Source organism: Aethalodelphis obliquidens, unplaced genomic scaffold, assembly GCF_003676395.1.
Source record: "Aethalodelphis obliquidens isolate GAN/ISIS:26980383/991018 unplaced genomic scaffold, ASM367639v1 scaffold83, whole genome shotgun sequence".
Classification (NCBI taxonomy): domain Eukaryota; kingdom Metazoa; phylum Chordata; class Mammalia; order Artiodactyla; family Delphinidae; genus Aethalodelphis; species Aethalodelphis obliquidens.
In genome coordinates this window covers 4260605-4286780 of record NW_020838027.1, presented here as the reverse complement: position 1 = coordinate 4286780, position 26176 = coordinate 4260605, and the positions used below count along the sequence as shown (strand labels likewise).

The 26176-nt window shown below is 49.0% G+C and overlaps 1 protein-coding gene across 1 annotated transcript; it reads left to right on the top strand.

Annotated features, from left to right (window-relative positions):
- The first annotated feature begins 10559 nt into the window (after positions 1-10559).
- FGF6 (fibroblast growth factor 6) lies at positions 10560-22119 on the top strand. The gene is made up of 3 exons (XM_027093298.1): positions 10560-11699; positions 12646-12749; positions 21779-22119. Exons 1-3 carry the CDS (start codon positions 11354-11356, stop codon positions 21953-21955), a joined length of 627 nt encoding a protein of 208 aa, XP_026949099.1. The 5' UTR covers positions 10560-11353; the 3' UTR covers positions 21956-22119.
- The last annotated feature ends 4057 nt before the right edge of the window (positions 22120-26176 follow it).

The window sequence follows — 26176 nt, the reverse complement described above, 5'->3', positions numbered from 1 at the left end:
TGCCTTTTAGGGACATCTCAGGTAAATAGAGTCATATAATATGTGATTTTTTTTTCTGGCTTCTTTCATTTAGGATAGTATTTTCAAGGTTCTTTTATTTTGTAGCATGTTTTAGTACTTTGTAACAGTTTATTGCCAAATGGTATTCATGTTTTGTTTCTGCCTTCACCAGTTGATGGACATTTGAAGGTTTCCACTTTGGGATAACTGTGAATGATACTGCTACAAGCACTCATATACAAGTCTTTCTGTGGACATATATTTTAATTTCACTTTATGTTTAACTTTTTGAGGATCTGCCAAACTATTATTCAAGGCTGCATCATTTTACATTCCCACCAGCAGTGTTGAGGGTTCCATGTTTTACCAGACTCTCACAAACTCTTGTTATTATCTGTTTTGTTTTGTTTGTTTTGTTTGGTAAAGTCATCCTGGAGGGTGTGAAGGATTATCTTGTAGTTTTTTTTTATTTTTTTTTATTTTATTTTTTTATCTTGTAGTTTTAAATTGCATTTCTCTGACAACTAATGATCTTGAGCATCTTTTCATTTGCTTTTTGGCTATTCATATATATTCTTTGGTAACATCTACTAAAATCCCTCACTTATTTTTAATTGGGTTATTTATCTTCTTGTAATTGGTTGTAAGAGGGCTTTATATATTCTGGATATAAGTTCTTTATCAGATATATGATTTGCAAATGTTTTTCCAAGTCTGAGGCTCCTTTTACTTTTTTTTTTTTTATACAGTAGGACCTTGTTGTTTATCCATCCTATATATAATAGTTTACATCTGTTTCTTTTACTTTCTTAATGAAAGTAAAATGAAGCACAAACACATTTAATTTTGAAGAAGTCAAATTTATCAGATTTTTAAAGTTAACTTTTGTGTATGATGTGATGTTGTTCTAGAAGAATTCATGTTCTTACATATGGACATCCAACTGTCTCAGAACCATTGTTGAAAAGATTACCCGCTCCCCCCACCCCGACCCACCCCAGCCACTGAATTTCCTTGGCCACTGTGTCTAAAATCAACTGACCGCAAATGTACAAGTTTATTTCTGGACTCTCAGTTCTGTTCTATTGATCTATGTTTCTATCCTTATGAAAAAGATTTATTTAAAAAAAAACTTACTAGAAATCGAATCTTGCAATCAAGATGGTAAGTTTTAAAATCAAGAAGTTCTCCCATTTTGTTCTGTCTCAAAAAGGTTTTCCTCTGGCTAGTAGGGGTTTTTGCATTTTAATATAAATTTTAAAATTACATTATCCATTTCTGAAAAAAAAACAGTTGAAATTTTATAGCGATTACACTGAATCTATCGCTTAGGGAAGAATTGCCATTTTAATAACACTGAGTGTTACGATCCATGGTCGTGGAATGTCTACCCATTTATTTAGCTCTTTAATTTCTTCCAGCAGTGTTTTGTCTTTTCAGTGTACAAGTCTTGAATGTCATTTGTTAAATTTATTCCTCAGTACTGTATTCTTTTTGGTGGTGTTGTTGTGAATGGAATTATTTTCTTAGTTTCATTTGCAGGCTGTTCATTGTTAGTACATAGAAATACAATTGATTTTAATACATAAACTTATGGAACTCGCTTATTAGTTTTAATACTGTTTTGTGTGGTTTTTTTTAACTTCTTTAGATTTTCTACCTACAACATAATGATATAATGTCATCGGCAAATACAGTCTTAGTAGCTCCTTTTCAATCTCAGCACCTTTTACTTTTTCTTGCCAGGTTGCACTGGTTAGAACCTCCAACGGCAATTTTTTTTTTTTTTTTTTTTTTGCAGTACGCGGGCCTCTCACTGTTGTGGCCTCTCCCGTCGCGGAGCACAGGCTCCGGACGCGCAGGCTCAGCGGCCGTGGCTCACGGGCCCAGCCGCTCCGCGGCATGTGGGATCTTCCCGGACTGGGGCACGAACCCGTGTCCCCTGCATCGGCAGGCGGACTCTCAACCACTGCGCCACCAGGGAAGCCCCTCCAACGGCAATATTGAATGGAAGTGAGAGAGAAAACATGTTTGCCTTGTTCCTGATATTAGGGTGAAAGCATTCAGTCTTTCACCATTAAGTATAAGGTTAGCACAGGTTTTCATAGATACCCTTTATCAAGCTGAGGAAGTTCCAATTTATCCTTGCTTGTTCTGAGAACTCAAAAGCTGAGGTCATTGATTTGAGATCTTTCTTCTTTTCTAATATAGGCACTTAGTGCTATAAATTTTCCTCCAAATACTATTTTAATGGAATGCCACACATTTTGGCAAGTTGTATTACCATTTTCATTCAGCTCAAAACACTTTTAAATTTCCCTTTAGATTTCTTCTTTTACCCATGGATTGTTTAGAATTGTGTTATTTCGTTTTTAAAACATTTGGGGATTTTCCAGATATTTTCTGTTACTGATTTCTAATTTCATTGTTGTCAGAGGACCTACTTTATATGACTTGGATCCTACCATCACTTGTTTTTCTGGCCCATACCCTAATCTATCTTGATAAATGTACTATGTGCCCTTGAAAATAACAGCATTCTGCTGTTTTGGGATGGAGAGTTTTATAAATGTCAACTAGGTCAGGTTGGTTGATAGGGCTGTTCACATCTTCTCCATCCTTACTTATTTTCAGTCCCCTTGTTCTGTGAATTGTTGCAAGACAGTATTGAAATATTTGCATGTAATTGTGGATTTGTCTGTTTCTCACTGTAGTTAAATCAGTTTTTGCTTCATGTTTCCTGAAATTCTAATGTCAGGTGCATAATAATTTATGGCTCTTATGTCCTCTTAATTAATTGCCTTTTCTCCATTATGAAATGATCTTCTTTATTTTTTATGCTATTTTTTGACATGAAATCTACTATGACTGACATTAACATAGACATTCCAGCTTTATTTTGATTTATTTTTAATGAATTTGTATATTTATAGTGGGTTTTTCCTAGGCAGCATCCTTTGAGTCATGCTTTTTTTATCCAATGTGACAATCTCTACCTACTAATTGACATACTTAAACTTTTTGCATTTAATGTGATTATTGATACAGTTAGGTTTAAATCTAACATATTGCTATTTGTTTTCTTTGCTCTTTCATTTTTTTCTTCTGCCTTCTTTTGAGTTAACTGAGTATTTTTTAGGATTCCATTTTAACTCATTTGTTAGCTTATTAGCTGTAACTCTTTGTTATTTTTTTTAGGGTGTATAGGGTACATTTTTGACTTACACCCTACCTTCAAGTGATATTATCCTACGTCACATACAGCATAAGAACCTTATTGCATTTCTCTCCTCCTGGACTTTCTACTATAGTTGCCATACATTTTATGCAATGTACATTCTACATATATTATAAATTCAAAGATAAAGATAGTTGATGGATTAAACACAAATAATAACAATAATCCATCAACTATCTTTTAAAGAGATTTAAATAACAAATTTAAAAATCTTGTGTTTTTGCCAACATATTTACCATGCTGGCGCTCTTCATTCCTTTATGTAGACCCATACTTTCACCTAGTACCATTTTTCTTCTCCCAGAAGGACTTCCTTTAACATTTCTTGCAGTGTGGGTCTGCTAGTTATAAGTTCTTTCAGCTTTTGTTAGCTGAAAATGATATTATTTTTCCTTTTTTTAAAAAAAAGATGTTTTGCTGACTATAGAGTTCTAGATTGACAGTGTTTAAAGTATTTTAAAGATGTTGGTCCACTGTCTTCTCATTTGTCATATTTCCTATGGGGGGAAAAAAAACTGCTGTCATCCTTCCCTTTGTTTCCTGTATATAATATGTGTTTTTTCTTTGGCTGCTTTTAAGATTTTCGGTTTGTCACTGGTTTTCAGTAATTTGATTACGATTGCCTGATAGTTTTCTTTATATTTCTTGTGCTTGGGGTTTATTGAGCATCTTGAAACTGGGACTTTATAGTTTCCCTCACATTCAGAAAAATCTCAGCCATTATTTCCTCAAATATTTTTTGTCCCTTCCCATTCATCAGAGGCTCCAACTCCACATATATTAGGGTGCCTGAATGATGTTCTGTACAGTTTAAAAATTATCTTTTCTCTCTATGATTCATTTTGCATAGTTTCTATTATTATGGCTTTGATTTTACTAACCTTTTCTTCTGCAATGTCTAATCTGTCATTGATCCCATCCAGTGCAGTTTTCATCTTAGGCATTGTGGTTTTCATCTCTAGAAGTTCAGTTTGGGTCTTTTTTATATCGTCTGTGTCTCTACTTAACATTGTTTATTTTTTCCTTTAGCATTTGGAATTATAATAACTATTATAAAATAGAATTATAATAGCTATTTCAGTGTGCTTATCTGATAATGCTAGCATCTGAGTCAGTTCTGTGTTAGTTTCTACTTTTAAATTTTTTCTCCTTATTATGACTCTCATACTGTCCTGCTTCTTTGTATGACTGGTAATTTTTTATTGTACGCCGGACATTTGAACTTTGTCCCGTTGGGGTCCGGATAGTCTTGTATTTTTATGAATATTCTTGAGTTTTTCCGGGAGTGAATTTAAGTTACTTGGAAACAGATTGATCCTTTGGGATTTTTCTTTTAATATTTGTTCGGTATTACAGCAGCATTTGGTCTGAGGATAACCATCTCCCACTATTAAGGTGAGACCCTTGTGAGTACTCAAGCCAATGTCCTGTGAATTATTGTATATTTCCCTCTGTCTGGTGGGATCAAGAGCTGTCTCCAGTCCTATGTGAACTCCAGCTACTGTGCTGTCTAATTCTTTGGAGGGAGTCTTTCCCCAGCCTTGGGTGGCTTATACGTGCACTAATCAGAACTCTGCTGATCCCTCAAGGGGGCTGTCCTCTGCATGTCTCTGAGTTCTCCATGCATTCTCTCTTCTCTGGAATTCTGCCCTGAAAACTCTCTTTGCCTTGGTCCCCTCAGTCAGCTTCCCCTCCTCAATTCACGGTGTCTACCAGGCTCCACCTAGGTTTCTCCTCCCTGTGCCATGCCTGAAAACTCTCTTAAGATAGTAAGTGGGGCAAGTGTAGGATTCGCCTTGCCAACTTCTAATTTCTCAGGAATCACTGTTTTTTCTTGCCTGATGTCTAATATCTGGAAAACTGTTGTTGGACTAATCTTTTCCAGTTTTTTAGTTGTTTGGATCAGGAGGGTAAGTCCAGCTCCTGTTATTGCCTCTGGGCCCAGTAGAAGTCTTGACAATGTTGGGGAGAGTCCAGAGTCTTACCCCAGATCCCATTTATCTCCACTGCTAAGGTGTGGCTCTTCTGTGCTCTCTACTGAGAAAATCTAGTGCTCTCCACTCTGACTGGTCTGAACACACACAGCCCAGGGTGAGTGTTGGAAATCGTTCCGCTTACAGCTGTCTGGCAGGGCTTTTCCTGGTTTCATGGAGTTTCACCCTGTACTTGTGTGGCTTAGTATCCAGCAGTAGACTTAAGGGAGGATGCATACCGATTTCTGGAGCTCTTTCTCTACACACTGTCTCTTCTTTGGTACGCAATCCTGCAAATTCTGCCTGCCTCATCCTCCCCACACTCTGGTCTCTGTATCCTCAACTCAGGGGCCTGTAGGCTCTGCTTAGGTTCTTTCCTGCTCTGTGACCCAGAAGGTGCCTCCACACAGAAAGAAAAGGTGACCCTAGGGTCCATGTCATTTGTTTCCTTCCTTTCAGGGGTCACGGTCCTGGGCTGCCTGTCACCAGTATCTAAAAATTTGTTTCATCTATTTTTCCAACTTTCGCTTATGGGAGCACAAGGCCAGTACAAGTTTCTCCATCACAGTGGAAGCCGATGTCACCAGTGTAACTGTTTTTTTTAATGACAGAAGGCAAATCGTAATATCAAAAGTGGTTTTTCAGATGAATATGCCCCACCAAAATTCTGATCACACCTCCACAGAGGGCTTGGAACTTGTTTGAGAATCACTCATCTAGTGAAATCCACAGATTCAAAGCCTTTAATTCAATACCATTTATTCAAATATTTCATGAACCTTATTATGTGGCAGGTACTGTGCTAGGTTCTGAACATACAGAGACGAATACGGCTCCATTGCTGCCTCCAAGACTTCACTATCAGAACGATTACCTAATCAGATTATTACGGTATAAGCCGGTAGAGGTAGTGATAGAGAAACATGCAAAACATTAATGAAGGGGGGGTGGGGAAGGGGAGACAGAGGTACCAAGTCCAGCTTAGCGACAGGTGGAAAGTTGTCAGGGATTGCTTCCGGAGGTGACATTTCAGCTGAGTCTTTAAAGATGGGAAGCAATTTGCCAGGCAAAGAGAGGACAGCTTGAGCAAAGACACGGAAGCAGAAGCAGCACAAAGCGTGCCCAAGAGCCACTGGCCATTCCAGCAAAATTTCCCAAAGAGGGAGAGGCAGGGGATGGAGCAAGAGAGGCCAGCAGAGGTCAGGACGTGCAGGGCCTGTCCTGCCACACTGGGGAGCCTGCCACCGAGGGCTGAGTCTTTTACATAACTCTGTACGGTGGCTGGCAGGGTGCGCTCCTGCCTCAGCCCGCAGCAGGTATTATTCGAGGATGATCATGAAAAGCAAATCTGAGAAACCTCAAAACTCTGAGCCAAGCCAAGATCCCTTACGTTCCCAGGTTCCAGAAAGTTATCTGACTCCTCTGCCCCTTTGCAAATTCAGCTGAGGTGTTTGGCCCTGGTGGTCAACCCACCCTGAGGTGCTGCCTCCTTGGCAGTTGGCTCACGCTCTAGGCTTGTATATGAGGCTGGAGAATAGTCAGGGGGAGAGGGGAGAGGGTGGGGGGAGAGAGAATGGGTGAGACCCAGAGAGAAGAGAGAGAGAGGGAGACCGGGAGACACAGTAGGATGGGTTTCAGACTGAAGGGGGTCGATCAGGAAGCCCTTGAACCCACGGTGGTGATTTCTGGGGTGGAGAGGATGACACGGCCCCTCCCAGCAGACTCTGCAAATCCTTGGACCACCAGGCCCCAAAGCTGAGCACCCAGCCTCACCCCTCCCCAGCAGAGGACGCCTGGGAGAGGAGCAAGGCCTCTAGTCTGAACTTATGCATCTAGACCACGGGTGGGCTAGCCCCAGCAGAAGTCTATTTGCCTGAGCTTTGAGGGGCCCCCTGAGAAAGAATCCATCCTATGGGCTTGACCCATAACGAAGATTGGTCCTCTGCAGGCAAGGAGTCTGAATATAAAATCCCAAAGAGGAAATCCCCAGGGCACAAGTAGCTCTGGTCAGACATTCCTCTAACAAGCATCACTATAGGAAGGGACAGAGGTACTCGTCCTGGTTTTGAAACAGAACATAAAGCAGCACTGGCTCCCTGAGGGCTTGGGGTCCTCAGCTTTGGAAGGAAAAGAAATACCCATCAGCAGCCCAGCAGGAGGTGGAAGGCTGGTGGATGGGTGTCCTGGCAGGTGCCCTGTGGTGGTCCCAGACAGTGCTCACCCACATGCATGAGGCGTGCTCTGGACTTCTAGAAATAATTTGGGGCCCCTTATAGTGGGGTGAAGCTCCACCTAAGCTGGTAGAGGTCAGAACTAGGGAAACTTGGGTTAAACTTCTAATGGGGTCTCACTTACGTGGGTGAGACCTGGGGAGAGCTGAGTTCCATTAGGAAAGTGAAAAGTAGGGACCAGCTAGCAAGGTAAGACCTGACCCCTCCCACAGAAGTCCAACCTGGGGACCTTTGTTCTGGATACGTTTTCTCTTGAATCTTCCCACTTGTAGCAAGTGTCATGGGCCCTAAATGTCAGCTTTGGACAGGCTTCTTCCTAGGCTCTCCCCTCTGCCCGTGGCCATCTCAGACCCATCAAGACCCCTGATCAAACGCTACCTCTGAACACCAGGTGTGGGTGCATGGGTGTCTGAGCAAGAGAGAGGGAGAGAGCAAGTGAGGCGGCAGCCCCATTGCCCAGGCAGCTCTGAAAGACCAAGGTAAAAGACAGGAAGACGCTAAACACAGCTATTTTATTGTCTACCTGATAATTTTCTGTAATTTCCGAATTACTTTCTGTAATTCCAAAAAGGCAAATGTTGGGACTTCCCTGGCGGTCCAGTGGTTAAGACTCCACGCTTCCACTGCAGGGGGCACGGGTTCGATCCCTGGTTGGGGAACTAAGATCCTGCATGCCGTGTGGTGCGGCCAAAAAATAATAATAAAATAAAAAAGAAAGAAAGAAAAAGGTAAATGTTACTTTTTCTAAATTAAATGTAAAAAGTACAAATAAGCAGTACTTTTCACAAGTTTCTGTGCTTTCCCTATGGTCACTCCTGAGGTGTTTGAAGTTCTTTATGTAAGAACCAGGAGGCGTAGAAGGCATCCTGCCTGGTTGTGACAGAAGCCGTTCGGCTGGGCAGGTCAAACTTGACCAATGTCTACCGCGTGGTACCCCACTTGGGGACAAGGACCTGTTGTGGAAGGAGACGGACATTAGCATTTTTCCCCGCTCACCTCCACCGACTCTCAGCTCATCCAGAGAGAGTGATTGACAGCCCCAAAGGCTGCTGGACAGCTATTTGAAAGAGGGGTCCACAGAGAGGCCTCCTCCACCTGTTACTCTTTTCTCTATCACTTCACATCCATAGGGGTCCCTAAGCCCCGGGAGAAGGGTCAGGTGCAAATCTGGTAAACCAAGAAGCCCTAGCAGTTGTCAACTTAATTAGTCTTCAGGAAAAATCTATGGATATATGAGCACAGAGGAGTTGCTATGGAGACAGACCCAGGAGGCGCATTTAGAACAGGGCCTCATCACATCACCTGATAAAAATAAGACCCAGGCTTTTTAATAGAATGAATTACTTAAGTTTTATATTTAACAGGGGACAATACCAAGGCTATTACTGGTTTTCAGAATATTTTAGGAATCCAAGCTGCCTGCTTCTGCATATGTTGGCAGCCATCACAGTATATGCTTGGCTGGCCAGCATTTAGGAACAGGAAGGCCACGTGTCTCTCCCATCCTTGAGATGAGAGATGGTCCTTCTCACTTTGGGCTTGTCCTCCTTTAACTGGGTGAGTGATTTTCAATGTGTTTCTGAGAAAAGGCTGTATTGTGCTCTGCATTGGCCCCTTGCATGTATTGTTGCTAATATATAATAACCCTATGTAGTAATGGTCTCATTTTGCAGATGAACAAACGAGGCTCAGAGAGGTTCAAAATTTTTCCAAGGTCACACAGCTAACAAGTGATAGAGTTGGGATTCAGAGCCAGGCGTCCCCCATTCTGAAGCCCTTTGTTTTATAAGATGCCAACCACGATCTCTGCCTGAAGAATCTAAATGAATCTAAAGAGAGTCACTATTTTTGTTGATATTTGACACGGACCTTGTCATGGTTTAATCTCTCCTCCAAAGTGGTCCCACAGTGGGTGGGTTCCAAGAAGAAATCCGCAGAGATTCTGACCCCCTGCTGATGAGCACCTCTCCAATCATTCAAGGCAAGTGTTCATTTCAGACTAACTTCTTACCATCCAACAGGCTGCCAGGCTGCCTCTTCCTTAAGTCAGAACACCAGCATCATGAACACAAGATCCCTAAGTGAACACGGGTAAGGGAGTGTCTCCGCTGCTCTTGCATGCAAGAAAATGTAAATGTATGAAATCTAGCTGGAAATCCAACATGACGGTTCTTTTTCTGACAGTTTTGCCTTTGGATTATTCAAGACCCTCCTACTTTGCAGAGAGATGCTTTCTTATTAATTATGTTTGTTTTTTTTTTACTAGTTTTCTAACGAAGGCCTACCTATGCCCATAGGGTGCCAGTCTTTCCTTGTTGTGGGAAAGATGGTGCTGGTGATGATAAAGCTGGGTGTGAGGTAATGCAGGTGACAGGGAGGGGAAAGGTGGTAGGGAAGCTAGGGGCCCAATGGTGAGGGCTATGCTAAGCAGAGGTTCGTATATTCCCTCCCCAACTCCCCACATTTTAGCAGCTGCAGGTAATGAGAGAAATCCCCTGGGCTTCAAGGGATCTGGGCAAAACAGACATGCAAGGCTTGGTGGAAATCCTAAGCAAGACATCAATCCAATGGACCAGGCAGAGGGGCAGAAGGCAGGTAGACTCCACAGACTGGAGGCCGGGACCCAGGCCAGGGCAGGAGCTTGGAATCAGAGGGGAGGGAGTGGGGTCTCAGGGCAGGCCCTGAGCAGTGTGCCTCCTCCTAGGAGCTTCCCCAGGCTGCCCACAGCCTCCAGCACGGGTGCTGGGCGAAGCAGCCTGTGCTATTGAAGTAATGCCGTGAGGACCCTTGGCATGTAATGAGCTCAGCGGACTCCGTGCAAATCGAACTTCTACATCAGATCATCACGCAGAGGTTCACAGCACAGGCTTTGGACTCAGGCCGACTTTATACGTTCCGGCTTTGCCACTTACTAGCTATGGTTACCCAGCACCTAAGCTCAGTCACTTAAGCTCTCCCCACCTCAGCTTCCTCATCTGTAAAATGGGAATGAATGACATCAGTCAGATGCCAAGGGTGAGCCCAGATAGGAAAATGGCCAGTGGCCACGGCAAGGGCCAGATGCAACTCCCACCCTGTTGGCTGGGTGAATTCCATGACCGGGACGGAGAGCACAAGACCGACCCTAGCCTCGCCTCCCTCCACGATCCTCGGGACCCTTGCATACCGCACCCCCATCTCTGTCCTCTCTTGCTAAAGGGGTTCAGCCTTTCAGCATCCCCCCAGGCTCTGTGGCCCTCAACCATGAGCTCTTTCCATGAATAGGGTAACGCGTGTGCCCCGGTCATTGCCTGCCACCAAGACTGCCCCACCCCTGTCTTTACCCTTTGCCCTCTAAATGAGGAAGCCAGCGCTGCCAGGCCAAGAACTTCTGCCCAATTTGGGTCTTGGGTGGCCTCTGGCCTCCCTCTTCCCCGGGGCCCCTGGCCAACTCCTCCCTCCCCTCAGGGATGCTCGCCGCTCACTTCATTCCTGCTTCATAGTTGGAATGACAGTGGCTCCCAGCATCCCTGGGTGCCGGGGGTCTGGGGAGGCCGCCAGGCCCAGCAGCAGGTTAGTGTTACAGCCCTGGATGAGTGAGCCAGGCCAGCTGACGTCAGGGTGATGAAGGGCGGCGGGGCGGGCCAGGCTGCTGAACTATAAAGATAGGTCAAATCAAGCAGAACCAACTCGGGTCGGAGTGAGCGGGCCAGCTAGACCGCGTCCCCAAGCCATGGTCCGTACCGGCCGCGGCTCAGCCCGGGTCCCTCTGCTCCAGACCCGAGTGCCCAGAGCAGGCTTTCGTTTCATGTCAGCAGTCTTCAACTGCCTTCCAAAAATAAGCCCCTGCCGCCATGCGGAGGGGAGGAAAACAAGAAGGGCGGTATTTTTAGGGCCATTAATTCCGACCACGTGCCTGAGAGGCAAGGTGGATGGCCCTGGGACAGAGGCAGCTCATCACTATGTCCCAGGGAGCAGGACGTCTGCAGGGCACGCTACGGGCTCTCGTCTTCCTCGGCGTCCTCGTGGGCATGGTGGTGCCCTCCCCTGCGGGCTCCCGCGCCAACAGCACGCTGCTGGCTTCGAGGGGCTGGGGCACCCTGCTGTCCAGGTCTCGGGCTGGGCTGGCTGGAGAGGTTGCTGGCGTGAACTGGGAAAGCGGCTATTTGGTGGGCATCAAGCGGCAGCGGAGGCTCTACTGCAACGTGGGCATCGGCTTCCACCTCCAGGTGCCCCCCGACGGCCGGATCAGCGGCACCCACGAGGAGAACCCCTACAGTGAGTGCCAGTGGCAACCGGTTGGGAAGCTGGGGGCTGGGGCTCAAGCAGGGATAAAGGATGGAGGGGCCTCGCCCTGGTGCCCGGAGTCCTGTTATGAAGGGGGAAGCGTTATTCTTACGGATGCCCATAAGCTTAGCCACCGCCCCTGACTCGCTTTGACCCTGCCTCGGTGCAGGCGTAAGTGTGCTGAGGTCCGAGCATCCTGGTGTCCTCTGCCATCACCCACAGAGCCCCTGAGGCACTAATTCCTTCAGCATTGCAGGCCCAGCCAGGGCCTTGTAGGACCACAGGGAACCCCCAACCTGGGGGAGCCATGAAACAAGGGTTGGGAGAACCGGTGAGGATGCTGGGACCAAATTAGACACACGCTGCTTTTTATTTAGCTCTTCTCTTTGAGAGGAAAGGCAAGTTGTTTGCAGAATTTCCAGCTGAAGCACATCCTTTTTTTATTTCAACTTGCCCCCTCTGTCCTACAAGTTGATGGGTTGCTGCCTAGATGGGCTCTCCCCAGGAGGGGATAGGGCTGCAGGATCCAGTGTTTGCAAGATTTTTTTTGTTTGCAAGATTACATGGGCTATTTGTTGAAACGTGAGGCGTATACATTGTTAACAAAGCTAATCAGAATTCACTTCCTTTACCCACGTCAAGGATGTGGTGTGATTAAGCCCAGATTCAAAGCTGACTTTAGGTAGATGCCTAAGTGGCCACTGTGAACTCTAACTCTGACGTCAGAACTTTCCCCTGCAGAGCTGGATTTGTAGCAGGACTGGCCGAGCCTGGCAGCCGATCTCCTAAAGTGAGATCAAGGGTGGAGGTGATGGAGGGTCTGACTTTCTAGAAGCAGGCGGACGGGCCTAGATGCCCTTGGAGGGTCACCTTTGGGTTGGCGTCCTGCTCTGATCTGCACAAGCCTGGGGTAATGCAGCTCCCATTTCTTTGTCAGGCCTGCTGGAGATTTCCACAGTGGAGCGAGGCGTGGTGAGTCTCTTTGGGGTGAAAAGTGCCCTCTTCGTTGCCATGAACAGTAAAGGAAGATTATACACCACGGTGAGTTCATCAGGCCAGGGGAAGCTTCAGGCTGTACGAGGCCTGAAGATTACGCAATTGAAGAAAATAATGCAAAATCTTGAAGAGGGGCGTGAATGTTTATCTAGAATGGGTCGGGGGGTTGCTGTGGAAGGAGCTGGTGCGAGTGAAGGGCTTATACCTTCTTAGCTGCACGGTGAGTCAGCCTGTGCGCTGGACCATGTCTTCCCTGATCCCACCCACCGCCCCTGACTTACCTTGACCCTGCCTCGGTGCAGGCTTAAATGTGCTGAGGTCATTTAAGACAGAAACCGTAGCTCAGAGGGCTTCTGGGTCCGAGGGAAACCCACGTTCTGGCATAAAGCTGTTTGTCCAGGCTTACGGTCAGGTCCTGAGCAGGAGAGGCCCAGAGAAGCAGGCCTGTCTTTCAGCCTGGGCACGCTGTTCCCACGGCTTACCCTCCGAGGCCCCCAGCCTGGAGCACAGCAGGAGGAGAAGACACGAAGCTCTTTTCCTCACCTTCATCAGTGCGTGGACATTTTACTTTAAGGTTTTAAGTCCTCTGGTCTCTGATCCCAAGAGCTGGAGAAGCATCCTCCCCTAGGATGTAAGACTCTCTTGGCTGGCCCCAGATCCCACCCCCTGCCTTCTCCCATCACAGGTCATCCCTGGCGGGGCGGGGTGGGGGGTGTCAATGCTAGCACTTTGGTTAACCTCACCAACTTCCATATTTACCGAAATCTCTGACCTCTCTGACCCCCTCGTTCCTGGGTCTCTCAGCCCATAATTTGGCATATTGCAAAATATGGGCTGGGAAAGCGTCCCTACGAAGGCAAAGAAACTGGGTGTTCTTTCGGCAGAAATAAGGTTAGAAAGGAAGACCTCTGAGCCGTGGTCAAGGAATAGCAGAGTGGCCATTTATGGGGAGGGTTTGGAGGGCTGTTCTACCTTTGCGTGGGGACAGACAGGATCCGAACGTGAACGGGGGCGTCTGGGATCGGTGCTGGGGTCCGGGGAGGTTGTCCCAACAGACCAGGCTGTGAAATACCCAAACGGGGTGCTCGGGTGGCCTCGGCCTGCGACCTGCAGTGCTGGCACCTCTCCATTTGGGCTCGTTTACGTGGAGACAAGACGTGCATTAGAATCAGTGGGCCTCTGGAGACAAGCGCTGGAGGGTAGGCAGGCGGGAGCTGGAACTAGGGTCCTGGTCTGTACCGCCAAATGCTCTCCTCCTTCTGGCCTGCAGGCATCACCTGCCGAGCCCAGAGACAGGTTTGCACACAGCCCCGATTCACCTGAGACCTGGGAGAGCCAGGGTCCCATCTGCAAAGTGAGGATAAAGGTCAGATGCACCTCTGGGGGTGCTGGGTGATGGTGTGCTCAGAAAACATCCCCAGGGCACCTGACAAACAGGAGGTGCTCAATACAGGGGAGCCATTTATATTGTCTGAACACTGCCATAGGCTCTGCACCCCTCTTTCCTAGAGGTGGGTCTTGTGGGAGGACCGTTTGCATCCACATCGCCTTGGTAACTTGTTACATGTCCAGATCTCTGGGGGCCTTCCTCAGAGATGCTTAGCCAGTAGGGCTGGAATGGGGACCTGCAAATCGGTTTGTTTTTATTTTTTAAGTTTCCCAGGTATTTCTGAGATGCAGGCAGGCTAGGGACCACCAGGCTACCTGGCTTTCCGAGGGCAAGGAATCCTCCCTGCCCCGGGGTTACACTAGCGCTGAGGGCTGCTGGGAGATGAAACAGCCATGAGATTGGGATTCTCAGACGCCCTTTTCACTGCTCTCTGCGTATGTGATGGAGAGGACGAAGCAGCTGGAACCAAGGAGGCCCTGGTGGAGTAAGTGCCCGCTCTGTGCGGCGGGTCGCCCCAAAGTGCCCCTTCCCTGCAGCCGGCGTAGTGCCTGGAATCCCACTCGTTGCAAAGCCAGGAACGGAGGCTGTTGGCTCTGGGGTTCTACGCAAGGTGAATCTTTTGGAAGGAAGCACAAATTACATCAACCCTTATCTCTGCCACCTTCATTAACAAGCTATTTAGTATTTTTTTCTCCTTATCCCGAAAGAAATTGAACTGTGAGCTGGGGAAAGGGTGCAAAGAGAAGGTCAATGCCTCCACTTCCCACTTGAAACCTGGGGCCCCCGTAGGAGAAGCCGGGGAGGCTGGGAACAGGGGACCTCACAGCGAGAGTGCTGCAGGTGGATAGAACTTCAAGGAGCACGAGGAAGGGGGCAACTCTGAAGTGTGGGCTGACCCCTGATGTCGGTGACGCCCCTGACCCCTCACTCCTGGGCAGATGACTTCAAAGGGGGTCCGCAGGGCTCACTAAAGGAGAGGAGTCCCGGAAAACGGGGGCTTCCGTAGGAGAAGCCCCGCCCACGCTCTACACCCCAATCTCCCCCCACACACGCACACACACCCGGGAGCATCTGGCCCAAAGTCACCTTCTTGGAGGCGGAGATTGCCCTCCCTGGCGCCCCGAGCCCGGCACCAGGTGCTTCTGAACCACCTATCCACTCCCTGCTACGCCCCCCAGGGGCCATTATCACAGTCTAAAATCCAATGCCCCCTGATCCAAAGAGCTGGGAAAACTCCCACTGGGTGATGATTTCATTCACACTATTTCCCTTTAAGCCCCAAGAGCTGCCTCCCCTCCCTGTGGCTCAGCTGCTATGGCCCCTCAGTGGGGTTTCTCCTGGGGAGAGGGGAACCATGCTGGGGGGGAAGGAGGGGGGAGCAGGGGCAAGGTAGGAAAATAAGAGCCAGGAAAACCCACCTAGGTGCCTCCCGCAGGTCTCATCCCTTGGAAAGAGGGGTGCAGAGCCTGTGGCAGTGTTTCGACAGTGTAAGTAGCTCCCCTGTATTGAGCACCTCCTGTCTGTCAGACGCCCCGGGGATGCTTTCTGAGCACACTATCCCCCAGCACCCCTGGGAGGCGCATCTGGCCTTTATCCTCACTTTGCAGATGTGACCGTGGGTCTCCGGGGTCTCAGGTGAATCAGGGCTGTGTGCAAACCTGCTTCCAGGTTTAGCAGGTGATGCCCGTAGGCCGGCAGCAGAAGCGCACCTGGTGTGCAGACTAGGAGCCGGGTTCCAGCTCCTGCCCGCCCACCCTCCAGCTACTGTCTTACTTCGGGCAAAGTCTGTGACCCTCTCTGAGACCAGACCTCTCTCTGCTCTCTCTGATGTGGCAGGAATCAGTGAGTTCCAGTCTCCTTGATCTTTTTAAAATTTAAAAGGTAAAAATCAAAGGTCTCCACCTGGCAGTGGTTCTGTGAGAATCCCTGTGCTTTAGAATCAGTTATGCCTCTGAGCGATTTTGGTTTTACTAATTAGAAGTGTGTCTCCATCCTTTTCATCAATAGTACTATGACAACTGGCAAAGCACAGCATTTGTTTCATCCACAGAGGCCGTTGACCGTTACCTAGGACGTTACAATTGGCGAGGGGAGGACCAAGTCTTTCCCTCACTCAGTTAGCTGCACCCCTGCCCTAGAGGAGAACGCATTCCTGAGGGGATGAGGCAAAGGGTCCCTGGTGTTAGACTACGTGGAAGGGCCGGGAGATGGGACCCCTGAGCAGGGAGGGGCTGGTGCTACAGTGAGGGGCCCGGGGGACCCTACAGACGGTCTCCCAAACAGCTTTGTCTGCAGCCCGCCTGCTACCCAGAGGGATACAGGAATGAGAAGCCATGATAGGCCTGGTGGAGACATCTTCAGACACTTCTAAAGTGCCGGTGCGATTGTGTGTTAGGTACGGGGATTAGAACGGACAGATGTCTTCAGAGCCGGGAGATGTTATTTCTCCATTTCAGCTAAGGACCAAAAAAGTAGCAGTCAGGGACTGCAGGAGGAAAGGGTCTTAGGACAAGGAGTTTTCTGGTTTTTTCTCACCACCCGCCTCCTTATCCATCCACACCCCTCCCCAGCTCCGTTGCACACACGCAGCCAGGAGTAACGGGGGCAAGTGGCCCAGGGCAGGCCTAGAAGGAAGAACTTTAAAGATAAAAAGACACTTTCATTAGTCCGGGTGACCTACTGACCAAAGACAAGATGGAATGGACGTCTGGTCCACCGCAGACTCTAAGGGGCATTTCCGCCAGAGGTGACTCACGCCGAGAGACACCCCTGTATGTACCCCCCTGCAAAACGCCCTTCTCCACTACGAGAGCCAAATGCTTTAGAGTCTGGGTCCTCATAAGTCTGATTAGGCCTATGTGGAATTGAAGACATTGTCATGCTGGGGCTTGGGACCCGGCAGGCCCAGGCAATGTGATCTGGGGGAATTCTTTTCATTTGTTCAAGTAACAATACACGGTAGCTGCTTTTATTAACATGTCGTTCGCTTGGCTTTCCTCAGCAGAGCTCAGGAGCCAACGTTCCTGAGCCATGAGACTCAGCGCAGGGGCACGAATGGAGAGATGAATCGGGGGGCTGGTCCTGATGCCAGCTCGAGCCTCCGTGTGGGCAGTGGAGCATCGGGCTGCAGGGAGCAGTTCAGGGCCATGGTCTTGGCCTTGCCCCCAGCCGCGTGGCCACCTGAACACCAAGGACGGGGTGGAGAGGGGTGCGGGGAGGAACGGGCAAGGGCGAGGTAGAGAGGCTTCCATAGCAAACTTCACCCATTTCTCCTTTCTCACTTCAGATGGACACAGAATTCGGGGGAAGGCTAGGGACGTGAGGTAGGCTAGGGGAAAGAAACAGAGGTCAGAAACTTTTTGAAAATTTGGGGTTGGGGGTTGAATAATCAAAATCTGACGATCAGAGAATAAAGCACAGTGTATATGCAACCACTGTCTTGCGCATTTAAACAGATGTGTTTTAGGAGACTCAGACCTTAGCAAAGGCTGGATTCTTCAACTGGACACATTCTAGATCAGAGGATCGGGGCAAATGCCCTGAGTTTCTGGTCCCAATCGCTCAATTCCTCCCCCTCCCCCACCCCCACTCCCCCCAGGTCCTTCGCCCCAAGATCTGCATTCCTCTCTAGAGTTTGCAAACCACACGCGAAACCTCTCCCTTGACCACCATCCAGATCAGAAATGAAGTGTTCTGGAAACTGGTGGGCAGGGTGCTCTCCAGGGTCATAAACAGTTAGAACAGAGGGGAGAGAAGCAGGGGATGGACAGGGGGAAGGACAGGACCCGGGGGAGAGAACGGACCAGTCTCTGATGCAAAGGTTCTCTCACTCCATTTTCTGGCCCATCTTCTATCCTGAATTCCCTTCCCATTTTCAATAATCTACTAACATGACGAGGTAATACATGGACGTGGTTTAAGGGGGAAAACGTGCAGAAGAATATACCACGGAAATGAAGTCTCCCTCTCACTGTTGTCTTGAAGCCACCCAGACCCTCCCCAGAGCAGCCACTGTTGCCAGGCCCTGTGTACCTACCGTCCCAGGAAGTCCCAATGTCCCTGTGCATGTTTTCACACTGGCCTCAGTTTTTAAAACCACACGAACTGGGGCAGACTAGCCACACAATTTGAATCTTGCTTCTTCACTGAACAACAGGCCTTGGAGACCGTTTCAAATCCGTGCGCAAGGAGGTTCTATTTCTTATGGCCGAGAGTATTCCATTGGGTGGCTCTCCCATCACCGAGCTAACCACTGCCCTCCTGGTAGACACTTAGGTTGTTTTTGGTCTCTCACTATTACAAATGATGCCGCCGTACATGACTTTTGTACATGAGTGGGAGTGAACCAGTAAGATAAATTCCTAGGAGTGGAATTCCTATCCAAAGCTGTAGTTATTATTTTATTCTAATAAATACTGTAAAATTTCTCTCTATAGCGGTTATAACAATATACACACCAACAGACAACAAATGAGAATTCCTAGTCCCCTTGCCCTCATCAATGAAAGCCCATTGTCAAACAGTGTTCTTTCTGCAACTGACAATTAAAAATGTGATCACACAGTTATGGTTGATGTTTCTCTGTTAGGCACATGTTCTTATGTTTAAATGCTATTTGTATTTCCTTTTCTGTGAACTGTCTGTTCATAAACGTCCATTTTTCAGTGAGTTCAGGGTTCTGGATATAGTAGCAAAATTCAATCTATTGCAAAATATATTACAAAATATAATGCACTGTAAATATTTTTAATCCGGTTTGCTATTTATATTTTTATTTTGTTTAAGGTGATTATTCTTTTCCAAGCAGAAGTCTAATTTATTCATCTTCGTTTTTAAAATGCCTTCTAGTTTTTTGTGTCCTACTTAGAAAGACCTTTCTGACTTATTTTAAGGTTCTCTTCTCTTTCTCTCCCTTATTTATTTACTTACTTACTTACTTACTTATTGCTGTGCCCACGCGTCTTGTGGCGTCTCAGTCTCCCCACCAGAGATTGAACCCGGGCCTCTGCAATGAAAGCCTGGAATCCTAACCACTCAGCCACCAGGGAACTCCCCTTAAGGTTCTCTTTTTAACATTTAAATCTTTGTTCCTTTTGGAATTTATTTTAGTGTTAGGAATAAAATCATACATCAAACCTTATTATTATTACTATTATTATGATGATTATTAAAGATAGCATCCAGTTCTTCCAACACCACATTTCGCCAGTGATTGGAAATGCCACTTGTATGTTATGTTCATTTCAGATCCACCTTTATTTTATGTTCCTGTTTGGATTTACTTCTGGACTGCATTTTGTTAGTTGATCCACACCAGACTATTAATCCATGTATCATTACTTCTACTCAACTTTTACCATTGATCCCAACTTTATTTTTCCCTTGTGCTGTTTCTCCAGAGTTTTGCCCATCGACAGCCTTAGGTCCTGTGGCTGCCCCGACCCCCCCATGTCCAGAGAGGCCCCAGGGGTGCGGGGCCGGAGCCCAGTCAGCTCTGTGCCCTCCTCCCCCAGGCTCACCTCCTACTGCCACTCAGGCAATAAATGCAGGACTTAGAAGGTAAATTGTCCTGCAACCCACAGCAAGTTTTACAGGAATGATGATTCTGGGTAAGACAAAGTCTTTTAGTGCTTTTAATTTAAACTAACTCATGAATCAATTGGAGAAGCATCACTATGGCAATACAAATAATTTTTTATTTTACTGTGTGCCAGGCATTATACCAAGGACTCTCCATGCATTATTTCAATGAATGCTCCCTCCAGGGCTAGGACGGAATTATTCTCACTGTTCCCATTTTACAGATGAGGAAGCTGAGGCTTAGGAGGTAAACTCATTTGCCAAGTTCACACAGCTGTGTAAGAGGTGAATCGTCACATGCTCTTTGCCTATTTTGATGAGTTTTTTTTTTTCCTACTTTGGGACATTCCTTTCTTCATTCTACAAGTGTTTTTGAGCACCCATAACAAGGGAGATGAAAACTTGTGAAAACAGAGCTTCCTGGCATGGTCTTCAGAAGCCAGTTGATGTGGCTGGTGGAAGCTCGCAGGGTCATCTCAAGCAAATTCACATCACAGGAAGGTGCTCTGTACGCAGTAACCCAGGGGCGTGAGAGGGAAAGGGGGGATGCGTTCATTCAGCTGGGGCAGAAGGGACCAGCGACTGGTACTACCCGACGTGTTTCCTAAACAACGCCGCCTGTCCCTTGCCAGCTCTCGCTGCATCAGAGAGAAGCCACCCCTGCAGGGGCATCCGTGGGTGGCTGTGCCGTTCCAATTAGACCATCATTCATGCAGCATCACGTGCTCAACAGGACACAGTCCTTGTCTCAGGGAGCCGGGAGTCCCCTGGGATGGTGCACTGTTTTCCGTGCTGCCGGACTGGTCCACTCGGAGCCCCGAGGAGCTGGCTCATCCTCCTCCGTTCATAACAGGAAGAGGCTCTCGTCCACCCTACGGCTGACAAGGCCAGGTGCTCATAGTATAATTCCTTTTAAGAAGGTCAGGCGATACCCCTAGCACAGCCGCTTAGCCACCGAGTGGGTTTTTTATAGCCGATGGCCTCAGTCGGCAGGAAGGAGTCGGGTGTTATGCTCAGCTCTGTTTCGGTTTCATTCTACATTTCTTTAATGACTAGATCCCAGGCCTCCTGGCTCCCAGGGAGCGACCCCCATCGGAAGCCCAGAAACCCCTCCAGTCCGGGGCAGTGACCCGGGTGGGCTTGGGAGGAAGTGGCTCTCTTTTCTAGGAATAAAGGAAGACTTGGGTGATTTATTGGGGCTGAACTTGTTGATGTGTCCTTGGCACTGCTGGTCACAGAGGGAACCAGGTTCTTTCCCCCATGAAAGTTGCTGCTCCTCGCCATCTCTGTCCCTGCCCTTCCCTGGTGACCTGTGGACGCCCAGGAGGCACTGGGCATGTTGTTCAGTGAAGAAGCAAGGTTCAAGTTGTGTGGAGAGTTTGCTCCAGTTCGTGTGGTGTTAAAAACTGAGGCCAGTGCCCCCCATTCTAGGCTCAAAGTCAAAATCGAGAATGGGCCCCTTTAAGGGGCAGCAAACTTGGCCCTTAAACTGGGAGAGACAGGGTGAGGGAACACAAGTGGAGAGACAGTTACCATATTAAACAGATGCGCTGGGAAGGACTTAGGAAGCCATGCATCTCGCCCTCCACTCGCCGCCCCCGCCCCCCGCAAACGCTCCGCAACCATATGGTTTGCAGAAAAGGGAATCAGGCTGGGAGGGGAGGCGCCTGCCCCAAGGTCACACAGCTAGAGCCACCAGGCAAACCCCAGCTCTCTATCCTGCCGCACTAGGTCCTCTCGCAGTGGACTTGAGAAAACAGCTTCTTTTATCCTTCCCTGGTCCTTTCTCTGAATAAACCATCATCCCTGTTCTTGGGAGAAAGTGTCCGGGACTGGCAGTCAGGAGAACCCCCAGCCCCCTTGTGACACAGGCTGTCCACCCCCATCCCCGGGCCTGGGCTTCCTCATCGTGAAGGAGGGGAGGTGAGGGGGGACCACGAGAGCTAAGGCTCCCCTGTTCTCAGCTTCCATGTTTCTGCTCACCCAGGATGGCCCAGGGCTCCTGGAGGCTGTCTGACATGGGAAAGCGAGGGACCCACCGCAGACGTGCCTGCTGGGCCTCACGTATCGCTGATGCTCTGCCGTTTGTCCATTTCTCTCACAGCCCAGCTTCCAAGAGGAGTGCAAATTCAGAGAGACCCTCCTGCCCAACAATTACAACGCCTACGAGTCAGACGTGTACCGAGGCACCTACATCGCGCTGAGCAAATACGGACGGGTGAAGCGGGGCAGCAAGGTGTCCCCGATCATGACCGTCACTCACTTCCTCCCCAGGATATAAGGACCCTGAAGGAAGGCTCACAGGTGGAAAGCAATGTCTTTTCTGTTGGAATTTTGCACAAGTGAACAATTCCCCCCTCCCCCCATGCCCCCCCTATTCGGGCTCCTTTTATGCTTGGGGGGACCTGAGTCGGTTCCCTTGGCCACCGGACCCCATGACACGTGACCCACCCAAGCGAGGGGTTGCAGCCGGCATCCTAGAATGGCAATGGATCCCATGCTCTGACCTCATCTGAGGAAAGACGGTCCAGAGACACTTGGGGGGTGGGACCTTGGACACAGGAGAAGGCAGGTAGGAAGCGTGTGTGTGTGCTGATGCGTATCTGTACATCTTGGTATATATCGTCAGAACCAAGGCATCTCGGAACAGCAGGCTCCTTCCTCCCGGGGTCATCGCTTCAGGAATCTGCCTGCAGGAATGTCACCTGTCAACCCAGCAGGATTGACACGTGCTCCCATTCTGCCTCTTTCCAATCACCTTTCCATTCAGAGGCCACTGACTGCGCGGGTTGCGTGGAGGTGGGGGCAGCAGCTGTCCTCTAAGTGCAGGGAGGGCAGGGTGACAGGCAGTAAGATTTAGCTGCTGACCAGAAGGAGTGGGCAGGTACTCCGGGCATCCTGCGTGTGAGGGCTCTGGGGACACTGGGACACATCGTCAGGGAGGCTGGGGGAGAAGGGATCCCCCTCTTGGAGGAAAGGGTAGAGCAGCGTCTCTGGCAGCGGGGGGGAAACCTGCTCGAAGCAGCGGGAGAGACCGAGTGTACTAGAGAGAGCCTTTCTGCCTGGAAGTCAGTGCTGCGCGTAGCTCGAGAACAAGCTGGGGCCAGGCTGCCTGCCCATAATTTTTCCTCACCTTGAACCAGGTCTTATTTTAACCTCAGATGACAGGGATCCTAATAATGGCAACCTCTTTGGCGAGGGGTGAGGGGGTACAAAATAGGCCACGAAGGAAGTAGAGAGGCTTTGGACTACAGATGCTAATTCCTTTCCAGCAACGTCCAGGAAACTCACCCAAGTTCTCATCTGATACTCTCACTTCCTTCTCGGGCGTCCTCTGCCACATGCGCTGGTGCCTGGGCGCAGCGGAATCGGGCATCGTGACCTCCGGAGTTTGCCCCCTCTGACCCCCCTACGGTAGGAGAGGAGTGATAATCCCGTGAAACAGAGCAGCCCAGCTGAAGCAGCTCCTTGCCGTACCATGCCTCCTTGCCTCCTGTCCTTGGAGAGTATTTAAAGAAGAGGTGCCCCAAGCGACTATAAATGTTGTCCTCCTGGAGCCTTCAGATTCCTGAACCATTGGAACGTTCCTAAACCTGAAACAAGAGAGACCCGTATCAGAGCACAGATATTTTCAGTGTCTGTGGCTTTGCAGAACGAGCTGACACCCTCTGCGACTCTCGGGGGCCCCAGCCTGCGAGACAAGCCCTCATCTGCTGCAAATACCTTCGCCTTCGACATACCTCTCTATTTGCAGAGGTGGCCATCTATAGATTGACCTGAGATGAGCTGAGGATAGAGGTTGGCAATCCAAGGAAGAGACGCCCTACTGGCTGTCTCCCCGCCTGGCACATATCAGGGCAGGTGCACGCTGGGGGAGGAAGAAAAGGCTGCACCACGGGGGGCGAAGACGGAACGGACAGTAAGAGCTCAGGACGAGAGTGGTGAAACCTTGGATAGAAACTGGACCGAGTTGAGGTCTTGGTCAAGCAGAAGGGGGAGAAAATTGGTCCATCTTGACTGTTCAGAAGATTTCAAGTGTAGGTCTGCTTGGAGGCAGGGGACAAAGCTGATTGTTTTTCAGGAGGTCTTGTCCTGAGTAACTGGTCTTTTTTAACAGGGTACCTCGGAAACAGATGCTCTCAGGACCTGACCTGCATGTCAGCTCCAGCTGAGACGTGGTGGGCGTGTAGGAGGGCTGGGTGGACAGATGGACCGCGATCTGGAGAGGAGAAGAAAGTCACAGGTCCCAAACCATTCATTCCCTTCTTCCCGGGTCTTGAGCTCCCTTGCAGGAGAGACTTTTCTAAAGAGAGTCGAGAGCCTTCGAATGGTTAGATCTTTCCTGCAACTCCCTAAAGGCTTATAAAAGTGCCCAGATCCTGACCAGGAGTTTCCCCAAATGTCCACTCCCATCTCTCGTGTTAGGAGTGAGAATGAGAAACTCTGAAATCCCAAAGCCAGCCAGGCTTGATACCCGTTGCTCTAGCATACGGGTTGTCTAAGGTTGGCATCACTATGGGCAGCTGGGCATCTGTTCTCACTGGTACCAGGGCCCGTGCTGTACCAGTGGGTCCATACTTTGAAGGTCACCTCTGGAGGTAGGGACGCATCACTGAGTGTTTCAAATCCTTCCCATCCAAAGGAATTCTCCCAGGGCTTTCTCTTTGACCTGTGAGTGACTTAGACTTAGGAAAAGTCCATCCCCATCCGCAGAAGTGGGTTACGGGGCGGGAACACAGTGAGATCAGCACAGGTGTGCAGAATCCTCTCCTAGCTGATCCCCATCTGAGTTCTGAACTCACCTGTCAGCCCCATCGGACCCAAAAGGCTGCAGAAGAGGTGGCAGAAGCAGGAGAACAGGGGTGTCCCCACCTTCCCGCTGAGGATGTATTAAGAATGACTTGGGTCTTCCCTCCCTCCCCCAGATCCTGAGCTTTGACCCTGGTTCATAGCGTTTTGTAGATAACTGGCCTCTCTTCCTTCCTGAACCTTCTCTAGCAGCTCCATGCAAAGGTGGGGCTCCAGGAGCCCAGAGGCTGCCTTATTCCCTCTTCAAGAGCAAACGATGAGGAAGAGAGCAACACACGTGCACCCCTTGAGATGGCTTCCCAGCTGGGACGAGGTTAGCTCAGAACAAACTGGGGGCCCAGGACCACAAAGAATCGGCACCCTCCTCGCGGGGCCCTGGATAGAGCTCAGAGGAAACCAGAAAATGCCCTGCTAGTTCCTGCTGTTGACTACAGTGACCATTTGCTGCCTTCTAAGCCCTTCCCTCCCCGCTTCCCAGATGGGTTTGCACCTCCCTGGGAAAGCAGCTTATAGCTTTGTGATGGATACCCTGCAGTTCTCCTTCACAGCCTCCTCTCCGCCCCCATGTCCCCTGCACCTCCTGCGCACATAGCCCAAGCCCCTGGTCAGAGCCGTTCTATGGCTTAAGAAAAAGGGGGTTTTCTCCTTCCTCCATCCAGGCTGTAAACCTCTCTCCTTTAGACGCACTGCTTTCTCCCCAGGCCTGGAATTCTCTCCCAGCCCCGTCCGACCCGGGACAGCTGGGGTTCTCCTGCTCAGGCTGGCTCTGGTCCTCTCTTGTCCAGGACCTCAGATCTTTCACATTCTGATCCTACAAGGGTCCTGGGGGAGGAAGGAAACACAAAAGGCCGTGAGCTGTCGGTCTCCTTCTCCCCGGGGTTGGACATCCATTGCCTCGGCCCACTTTGGACCACAGCCACTAGTACAAAGCAAATGCGTCTGGCCTCCAAGATACCAGGATGTCCTCTCTGCCCTCCCTTTCCTTTTTTGCCCCTTTTCAGTGGACACAAGCTAGAAAACTCCTACATATTTCTATCCCAATGCTTTCCCCCAAGGGCTCTGTGTCTGTTGCCACAGAGAAGGTATTCTCTGCCACCCGCCACTCGTGCACCTGTGAAGTGGGTCTCTAATACTTGCCCCCCACCTCTCCTCCCAGCAAGAACCCAGCCACTCGTTCTGCTACCTCCCAGGAAAACTCCAATGGTAGGAATGTTTGTGTCAGGGCCGGAAGGATGGATAGAAACACTTCAACCTGCACTTGCCCCTCAGCTGGTGGTTGCTCTTCCCAGGACGGGAGGGAGGGGTAGTCATGCCCAGAACATCCCCAATCTCGTCCCTCCTGCGGGTAGCTAACGCAGACCCACGTTTGGATGCCTCACGAACTACCAAAATTCCACCATCCGGACAGCCGCGTCTTTGCACGGGTTTCCCTTTCTGAAAATCCATCAGTACCTCAAGCTGGGTCCCAGGGCAGAGCTGTCCTCAAGCTTGGGTCTAGTGGGTAGGAAAACTCAGACTTTGTTCAGTCACGTGTTTGTAAGATGTGAGGCTTCTATTTTTTTAATATGTATGTGCTGTGCACAAACCGTATCGTGTTCCAGCAACAAAGGAAAAGCTCTTTTTATACGTTCCTCTAAACTGTTTGACTCCACCCCTCTTCCTCTGAACTGTTTGACTCCACCCCTCTTCCTCT

What these genes read in the sequence shown, in the direction of transcription:
- FGF6 (XM_027093298.1), top strand. Translation starts at nt 11,354, where the DNA reads ATGGCCCTGGGACAGAGGCAGCTCATCACTATGTCCCAGGGAGCAGGA. An exon ending in CCACGAGGAGAACCCCTACA is followed by an intron (nt 11,700 to 12,645) that starts GTGAGTGCCAGT and finishes TTTCTTTGTCAG; the next exon opens with GCCTGCTGGAGATTTCCACA. An exon ending in AAGGAAGATTATACACCACG is followed by an intron (nt 12,750 to 21,778) that starts GTGAGTTCATCA and finishes TTTCTCTCACAG; the next exon opens with CCCAGCTTCCAAGAGGAGTG.